This window comes from Phoenix dactylifera, chromosome 11 (assembly GCF_051530095.1).
Source record: "Phoenix dactylifera cultivar Ajwa chromosome 11, Ajwa_hap1_PhDact_Kaust_v1.1, whole genome shotgun sequence".
NCBI lineage: Eukaryota > Viridiplantae > Streptophyta > Magnoliopsida > Arecales > Arecaceae > Phoenix > Phoenix dactylifera.
Genome location: NC_143200.1, coordinates 15,223,874 through 15,233,880, shown reverse-complemented (window position 1 = coordinate 15,233,880; position 10,007 = coordinate 15,223,874). Strand labels below are relative to the sequence as shown.

Genomic DNA, 10,007 nt, shown 5'->3' with positions numbered 1-10,007 from the left:
ACTTATATGCCCTCAAGAGTAAGTTTCTGATAAAAAAGTGCACATGTTATACAAGTTATCATTTATCGGAATACAAAATCAAAATAATTGGAATAATATAGCTTCACTGGGTAATATCTGGTCCAGAATCTCTGAAGTTTACATTCAACACAGTAGCTTGTATAACTCATCACCTTTTACTTTAGCTCGTGATATCACTTGAATGATTTTCTAGAATTTGGAACAGCAACCAATTAACAACAAAATGATGGAAAGTAAGTCCATTTGAATCAAGGTATGTTTGTTCATCTATTGCCCTGGAGCAGATGGAACATCGAAATTACCCCTGCCATACAAACAACTAAGACAGCAATACCATGCTCTTGACGAGGCTATGGAATCAACAGATGAGTTAAAAATGCATGTCATTCTAGTAGGCAACTGAAATCTTGCTTATATCTGGAAGACAAGCCAACCAAGGAAGCAGCTTTTCATGGACTAGATCTGGTCTATCATCATGGGGACAGTGGCCAACTCCCTCTAGGATGTAGAGTTTCACATTTGAAAATTGAGAAGGGAGTGAAGAGAAGTACTTTCCCACAGGTCCATCTATAGGAGTAAATGGGTCTTGATCACCCCACAAGACCAAAACAGGAAGAGAAATTTTTGGCATCAAGGACATAGGACTTGGCCCTGGTGGGCCTGTAACAACAGAAACAAATGCATCAAGAGCTCCTACATCATCAGCTGGTCTCCTAATAATCTGCACATATCCAGACAAATACCAAATGATAAATAATCAGTGCTAAGAAACACTATGGAAGGACAAAAAAGTAGTAGAAGCTCAAAAATGAACCACAAAGTATGTGAAAAAACCATTTATCAATTGACTGAAAGAGAATAGAAGGGAAAAAAGTGTATAGCAATGCAGATTGTCAACTGAGACTTCATGCTACCTCAATTAGATCCTCATCAACAGATTCTTTGTTTCCATAAACGGAGAGTAAGATGTTCTTCAGATTCTCCCTGTTTCAACAAATAATTATTATTTATTAGACTACTAGTGGAGTTGCATTTCAGCGCTTAAAAATGATAAAGAACACCAGCCAAGTGTACCTCTGTTTGACACGCCCAAAAAGTGCTGATGCTATCGCTGTCTGCTTTAATAAGATGTCAAATAGCCTAAGCAAAGGCAGCAGCAACTTGATCCTCCAATCGTCGACTATTGCCTTATTGTTCATGCCACCCGCACAATTTAGTAGCACAAGACCCCGGACTAGGTCTCCATTAGACTCTGGTTTGTTACCATAATCATTAGTGAGAGAATTAACTTTCTCATCTTGTGAGCAAAGAAATTACAAAACTTATCATGCAACAGAGATATCTAAAGGATTTGAGAGAACTTTCTCAAATGTTCATAAGCCAGAAAGCACATCAGAAGCTAGTAGAAGTATAGAACCATGGTTAACCTGAAGCAGCGATAACACATGCAAGGCTTCCAACCGAGTTCCCAATCAACACAGTGGGCTTCTTGATGACTTCATTTAAGAAATCTAATATCAGCTGTTCGGTGAAACCATATTTTCCTGTAAGAGTAAATAACAAAGAAGAACCCCTAACAAAGTAGGAAGTTAGAAGTAGAACATGCACCTGAGCCCATACTTCCATCTTGTAAGAAAATCCTGCCGGCTTCTCCGATGCACCAAATCCAAGCAGGTCGATGGCATATACAGTGTAGAACTCTGACAATACTCCAATATTCCTGAAGCACAGAAAGCCCAAAGATATTTCTTCAATATAATATTTTTGGAAAAGCAGGAAAACTAGGATGCTAATATTTTTCCGTAAGTTCTGACATAAACTTGTAGAAGATGAAACATTAGTACCAAGAGATTGATATTCTCCAACATTTCAGAACATTGGTAGACAGCGCAAGGATCTCAAAGAGGATGTCAATTGCCTTAGTTGCTAAAGTCTCCGAGTATTAAGATCTATGGTTTGGAATCAGATCTCATCCTCACCCGATTTTGGCCAGGCTTCCGCTCATCCTATTTCTCCAAAAACACAGAGAAGGATTTCAAGAAGAAGAACAATGAATGAATTCCCAGGACGATTCCACAAAAATCGAAGGACCGAACCAAACAGTAACGTCGATGAGAAGATCCAAACAAATAAAGAAATTGAAACTTCCTTGCAAGCAGATAGCATCAGAGAGAAACGAAGCTTCTTAATGGTGCTCAGTGAACATAAGGTTGCCACCAACGGGGTTGAACCCTGGAGTTCTCACATGGGAAGAGGAATGATGAACAACTCTTACTTAACAATTGTTGGCAGTTGATGTATTCTTGATGAATTCTGCAGAATCCAACCCAATTCCAATCAATCAGGAGGGTAAAGCTAATACCTGAATGGAGCACAAACCCGAAATTTCTCCAGCTCAGGAATCTATTTTGACAGGTTCTTTACGGCCATAGTAGTGTGAAATCAGTTGGGCAGTTAACAGGTATGGGCGGCCAGAATTTCCAAAAGAGATGAGTAGATTTGAGGTCATATCTCTTTCGGTAGAATCAGAGCCGGCACAAGAAGTAAAGTGCAAATGAAGATACTGCAGAAAAAGAAGTGGAATGAATCTAGAGAAAGGAACCACTTCAATAAGATGTGATCTTTTCCCCTTCTTACCTTCGCCAGTGGGCGACAGAGGCACCAAAGCCATGAACGAGAAGAAGGGGAGGGCCTTTCCCCTTGACGAGGAAATTGATGCCGAAGTCCTTCCACCTCCAGGTGCTACAGCAGTCATATATCTCCTTCAGCTCTCTGCTGCTGCTGCTGTCCACAAGAGTGGCAGCAGAAATCCTACCCCTGAAAGCGATCCTGAGACGACGTCCACTTCTAAAATGGCCAAACGAAGAGGAGGAAGAAGAAGACCAACAAGGGGAATGAGAGAAAAGAGAAGGGGTGGAGAAGGAGAAGAGACGAATTGTTGGGGGTCGCGGACAGAGGGAGGTGGAAGGGAGGAGAGAAACCGCCATCTCCAGCTCTCCGAGTACTCTCCAACCACAATGAATTCTAGTGGCCTCTATGACGATGGAGGGCAGGTTGGTCATTGCATAAGACGGTTGTCGGCTTCCACACCCAGAAATAAAAGAGGCTCTTTTGGGTGGCTGTGACTCAAATTTGGCCATCCTGCTTTCATTGAATTTTCACCATCTGATCTTTAATAGTGGCTTGGCTGCTTTGCATTCCTTCAGCCACGATTTTTCTCAACAGCATATCAATTCCATTCATCACCTGTGAGGACCCGGAATATATATATATAAATCATTTGGGTTGATGGGCCGGCCTGAAGAGGCCTGGCCCATCTCCAAATATAGATCGTGCCCTGGGCACGATCGTGGAAGAGGGAGCATCGCGGAGACGACTCGCCGGGGAGGCGACGGTTCTGAGAGCCGGTCGGTTATGGAGGACGCCTTAAAGCCCCTCTTCACTTCAGCAAAGACCTCCCCCACAAATTTGGTGAAGATGCCTTGGATCCATAGGTTTTGATCCGAGGTTGCTTAGGGATTTCTCCTCCGATTCTCGTCGGAAAAGTTGCCGGAGCACCCCATCGGACTGAGGTGATCATGGCTTGTCCCCTTGTGCTTTATTTTCTAGATTAAGGGTTGTGTTGGCTGGGTTTTGGCCGGTGAAATCGTCGGAGAAGGATCCCTGTTTTGGCTCCTCTCTTTCGGATCTTGCCGCCGCCGGCCGCCAGGTTTGCCAGGATTCATGCCATTTGGGGGTGAATCAGGACTGTGTGAGGATTGGTGAGGGATTTAGGATTAATTGAAGATGGCGAGTGGTGGATCCGAGGTTTTCTTCCTCGTGATCCCATCTTCTTCTTTCCTTCCTCTCGTCGGTTGGCCGCCGACACCGGCGATTGTAAGTTGTGGGCCACTGTGGTTGCCGTTGGGTGGGGGCTGAGCCACCATCATGGTGGCCTTCTGTAGATGATGGTGGAGGGGGGGAGATCCTTCCGGTTCTTGGGGGAAGAAGAAGAAGAAACCACTTCTTCCCTCCCTCTCTTGGCCGGCCACCATCGCCGACGACTGCAACAGTGGTGGCCGGCGATGGTTCAGCCAGTGGTGGCCGAGATGACGAGTTGGAGAGGGCACAACCACCATGGCTGCTGCCCTTGGACCAGAGGAAATTTGAGGGAGGTAGCCATACTCCCATCCGTGAAAACAGAAGGGCCACCTCTTTTCTTGATCTTTTCATCGAGACCGGCCATCGTCGCCGGCATGGCAGCGGCCATGGCTGGCGACGATATAGGTCGGTGGTGAAAGGGTGGGGGTCGGGCCACCCCGATTGCCCCTAGATCTGGAAGGATTGAGATGTTTGGGGACATGATAATGAACCCTATAGTAGATGTGAATTATGGTTTAGAATATTTAAATATTAAATAATTTAGTTTGTGATTTGTAATTGATGTTGTAGGGGGAGAGTCAGCGGTGCCAAGAGGTTTTGATCAGGGGACTCAACACCCCCGCTCGTAGGTTGTGATTTGGATCCGTGTTTGAGTCAATCTTCAAATTGCAGTACGAATTCTTACATCTGAGCACCTCTATTTATGCATATATTTGATTTATCGTTGGATATATTTTATCAGTATGTTGTTATTGGTTTTATAAGCTGGTATGACACATATGAGGTGTGCATCTTGTTTGTTATGGAAATATTGAGATATTTAAATTGGAAAGAATAATCATATCTTTGAGATACATGCAAATATGTGATGTGATTGAAATTTAATTAAACATGTAAAATTAGACATGTAAAATGGGTTGGACTAGCCTTGTCATGAGATAGCCTCTATGAGCTTATGCGTAGGATAGCTGCCACGAGCTGATGCGTAGGATAGCCTCCACAGACTTACGCATGGGATAGCCTCTACGAGCTTACGCGTGGGATAGCCTCCACGGGCTTACGCGTGGGATAGCTGCCACGAGCTTATGTGTGGGATTTGTGCAGTCTTGGACTGGGTCATGATCTTGGTTAGTCCAAAGCCAGAAGTGAAAAACTTTGAAACTTGGGAATCAGATTAATACGAAAGTGGATAACATAATGTGTAAAAAGGATTTATGTATATGTACTAGTTTTTATATACTTGTTGTTTATTGAGCTTTTCGAATGATGACATAACACTTATTTGTTGCTCGGATTATTTTCTTATTATTACTGGTGTGGCTGTTGGGATTCTTACTTAGCTGGAAAAGCTCATACTATACTTACTTTTCTTTTCAGAGGCACTGAATTTCTAGAATCCATCGGGTGGGTCGAGAAGTAAGATCGATTTGGAGACAGACTGCTAGATAATTAGAAGTTAATTTATCTTTTGCTTATGGACATTTGAATTTATGTAATCCATCGGTACATTTTAGTTGGTTTGATATAAATACATTAATCGTTAATTATTGGCATTTTTGTGAATATTGTACCTTTTAGGCCTTACATGATCTTTAGGGTTTTACATTAGGGATTATGTGGCCGTGTCACGTGGTCAACCCGAGCGGTGGGTTTGGGGCGTGACATCACCCGCATGACAGCCCCCACAATCCACCATTAATATGGAACAATTCAGGGCAAAGGAGAATCGATGCAATTGTAGTGCAAACTTTTAAAGGAGTGTTATTGGCTCTGCGAAGTTCATGGTGAATATAAACAGCAAGACACCCAAAAACATATATGTTCATTGCCAATCCAAAGTTCTGTATCTCTCTGTATATAATATCCAAAGGATGGGTTTTACATCAAGGTCTGTCAGACTGCACATCAAAAGCATAACACCATCTATCTGTACACAGACATTCAACAAAGTGTTTTCACAGGTTGGTGAAAAGGACTGAGCAACACTGAAGAAAACATGAAAACATTAATACAACACAAAAATCCCTCTAAACTTGATGGCTGTGATTTGGACTCATGTACCTTCCTTGATTACGGGGCACAGCGATCAGAACATTTAGGATATCTTGTACGCCCAACCATGCTCACTGAGGAATGCTTGAACAGCTTCCTTGATAGCAAGGTTTGATACCAGTTGGTGTGGTTCGAGCGGCTCTCCTGTGACAGGATAAAACTTGCCCACCTAAATTTGAGAAACTAGATTCAGAACTTAAAGCATAGCCACAAAGAAAAGGCAATAAGCTCGAGTACAGCATGAAACTAGGAATCACCATCTGAAGATGATCAAGAAACACTGCCCTTTCATAAGTATGCCACTGGGAGTAATCATAGGATCACAAAAGATATCAAGTGTATTTTTACAAAAGTAGTCAGTCACCTGAATATCAACAAATATTCTAACTGCTATCAGCAGCAGAGAAAGGGGAACAAATATCAACTCAATTAGGAGTTGGGTCACCTCTGATGGTGTATCAGTTTGTGCAGCTTTGCTGAACACCTTGTGGAGGTATTCCAACTGCTGCAAATGGTCATTTTCTTTGAAGCCACCTCTGATGGGTCAATCAAATAATAATTTGTAAGAGCTTTTTCACATACTTCCCTGAAAGATAATACAGGATTGTCATGTTTAGCAGATGCAAATGCCTGTGTATTTTAATATATCGAGTAAAAGAGATCAATATATGGAACTTTCTCAGCAACTTACTAATAAAAAAACATATATATCTCAAACTCTGCAGCCTAGGTGCTCGCTTGCTAGATGAATATTCCTTATTCCATGTACTGCGCTCTGGAATGAACTGCCAAACCTCCTCGACCATGTAGCTAACTGGCTTAGCACCTCTCCCAAGTTCCAAAGCCTATCTCATGCAAGTTTTATAGAGTTCAGTTATTAACAGTATCCAGGTAATGCTTAAAATAATAAAAATGGTCGCCGTGAAGATTAAAAAGAAATTGGCATGACTTGCTAAAAGATGAATAAAAAGGACCATTGCTTGATAAAAGGTAAAAGGCTTCGGCTAACAAATGCAATGGCATGGATTCAAGTCCTTAAGCAACCATTTTGTGCAAAAAAAAAAAAAAAATGCCAAAGATTAGATTTGTTCCTAATCTGCCCCTCCTACAACCCTGGATTGCCAGGATCATAGTTGGTAATGGCTTTTTTCTTAGCTACAAAAAAAAGAAAAATAAAGCCCATTGCAGAATTATATATAGATGAGCAGAATAAGACTGGTAATCAGAAAATTCTGTTGCTAAAGAAAAAGCAGAGTACGGAGGCCAGGATTTTACAGTGGTTGTGAGCATGACTTTTGAGTCATATAGCTGTTATGTTAACCTTGAAAGGATCAAAGATACCCGTTTTTCTTTATGACAAATTTGTAGTACCAATTTTGCCAGCAATTGACCACTATCATGAAGACTCGTTTGGTATGCGGGAAGAATTTTTTCTCACTATAATATTTCTCCCAAAAAGATGACTTCTGAAAATATGATACCTGAAAAAATGATTTTGGCATGCTTGATTGATCGTGAAAAAATGGTACATTCCAGAGAGGCTTATATTTAGTTAAGCATCTACTTTTCTAGAAAAATTATATGAAATACCCATTATACTCTTAATAAAGAGAAAGACCTTATCCAAGAATTTTGATAGCTTAAAGATACTTTTGGAAAAAAAGGATCTCAATTTCCAACCGGTGGAAAAGTAGCTTTTTTCATGACCTCCATGGGTTTTTCTTTTTTTATAAAACATGGAAATCTTATCTCATGGAAATGCTACTTTTCAATATTTCTTCTTTGAAAACTCCAACTAAACAAGAGGTATATTTTTATTTTTCTATTGACCATACTTTCCCTTCTTCTTTTCCTCGCGAACCAAACAAGTCTTTAGTACTCATCTTTGGGAAAGTGGGAGTGGGATCTAGGGGGGGGGGGGGGGGGGGGGGGGGGGTGGGTTGAGAAGAGATGAGGATGCTGAATTTTAGAATCAGAGTAGTTGACAATTAGATGTCATACAATGGCTAAACAAATGAGTGGTATTTTAATTGGTAAACATAAAAAGATCAATATTCACCAAGTTAGATGTGATTTATGTATCAATTAAGAAACAAAAAAAATGCACCAACCAAAATTGGACTGCATTCTTCAAGTGATCCTGCATTCTATATTATTTTGAAGGGACAAGCTCCAAGAACAATACTGGGTATTCTGGTCTCCAATTGATTTAGGGCTAAATTTTTTTGAAATGCATTATCGCAGAATTAAAATAGGAACCTACAATTGCTAAGTAAATAAGCGTAACTATTGAAACAAACCCCAATTCACATCTATAGAGCCTTTACAATTATATAATAGAGGATATTTTCACTATCTTATTAAGCCAACTTTCATATCTTAAACATCTCTTAGTCTTACTCATGCCGCTTGACCATAATATCCCCCTATCCTTTTTGTCATGTATATTATCCTCGCAACCTAAGAGCAAATGAGCAATGTATCAATTGATATTGTAAACCAAAGCTTGAGGCAAAAGGGCAATGTCATGCTCGATTTCATTGCAAAGGGACATGTTGAAGAAATGATGGCTTAGGACTTCAATTGCGATAGTGGTTTTAGAATTTATTTCCAACTCTCTAGCATCAGTATTGGATGAAGAGATTGGAGGAGATGAAGGTGCCTTGGAGCACAACTTTAATTATTTTTGTTCTTTCTATTCTTACATGGAATCTATTATATACTAAGCATGGTTAAGGCTTTTTTTATGGATATGCCCTTAATGGCAAGGTTATAGGTCAACTAACCTTTCCTTAATTAGTTGATTGACTCTATGAGACTGAAATAATGAGGAAGGTGTAGTTTTGCCTTATGGTTAGAAATTTATATTAACCACAATTGTTCAAGTCAAGGCCTCAAGTAAAACTTAATATCAACAATTAGGCATGAAGGCGTATTTCTTGAAGTCCAAAAGTATTATTTGTAACGATAAGAACAAACAATGAATAGATAGTAATTCAAAAAAAAAGATATTAAACTTATACATCAATATAGGCAAAGCAACCTACATGAAATTTGTATTAGCCAAGATTCTTCAATTCATAGTCTCAAGCATAGTGTCAACAATATGGATGAAGCCATATATCTTAAAATTCAAAAGCATTATTTATAATTGATAAAAAAATTAATAATGAATTGATAACATTTCAAAAATAAAATATTAAACTTATATATCAATAAGGTAGAGATAATCTACATGCAATGTAAACCACACTCTTTCTGAACTATGACATAGATCTTGCGTGAAAAAAAATTCAAAGCCCACCTTGAGAGGGAAGTGTGGCTTGGATTATATGCAAAAAGCTTTGCAAGATTAATTTTCCATATATCTTAAAGTTCAAAAGCATTATATGTAATTGAAATAAATTAATAAAAAATTGATCATGATTCCAAAAAAAAATATAAAACTTATACATCAATAAGATAAAGACAATCTACATGCAATATACGCCACACTCTTTCTCAATTATGACATAAACCTTGTATGAGATAAATACAAAGGCCACCTTAAGAGGGATGTGCGACTTATATTATATCCAAAAAAATTTGTATGATTCATTTGCCTTTGAGTGGCTGCCATTTCAAGTACTTCAAGTGGCATGAAAATAAAAGAAGAAAGTCCACCTATGCAAGACAGTTATAATAATCCATAATAACATTTCTACCTTTTGAACTGTCAAATGATGGCTATCTTGAGTTCTTGATTATTTGGATGACTGATAGATGTAATTAAAGGGGAAGCTTAAGATGTTTAAAGGTCATGTCATGTTATCATAGAAGAGCATACATTGAGGGCATCAAAAATTTATAGAAAAGCTGATTAAGAAATTTTAAGTCATGTCTTGTTACTAATAAGTAGGTTGCACTAAAAGATTAAGCATTTTAACATCCCCACCTTATGCCCACCTAGCCCCAAAAATTTGAAAAGGATTGAGCAAATTTTTATGATTTATTATTCCATGACATACCATTGCTTCTCTTGTATGTCAATTTTTGAAATTACACCCATTAGACGTATTGGTATTTCCATTAGG

The 10,007-nt window shown here is 39.4% G+C and overlaps 1 protein-coding gene and 1 pseudogene across 1 annotated transcript; both read right to left on the bottom strand.

Annotated features, from left to right (window-relative positions):
• Positions 1–2: 2 nt before the first annotated feature.
• LOC103697982 (alpha/beta-Hydrolases superfamily protein) lies at positions 3–3,052 on the bottom strand. Its single transcript, XM_008779928.4, has 6 exons — positions 2,659–3,052; positions 1,630–1,741; positions 1,449–1,542; positions 1,096–1,273; positions 936–1,005; positions 3–742 (listed from the first exon to the last, which is right to left on the bottom strand). Exons 1-6 carry the CDS (start codon positions 3,006–3,008, stop codon positions 410–412), a joined length of 1,137 nt encoding a protein of 378 aa, XP_008778150.1. The 5' UTR covers positions 3,009–3,052; the 3' UTR covers positions 3–409.
• Positions 3,053–5,977: 2,925 nt separating this feature from the next.
• LOC103706741 (E3 ubiquitin-protein ligase CHIP-like) lies at positions 5,978–7,436 on the bottom strand (annotated as a pseudogene).
• Positions 7,437–10,007: the final 2,571 nt, after the last annotated feature.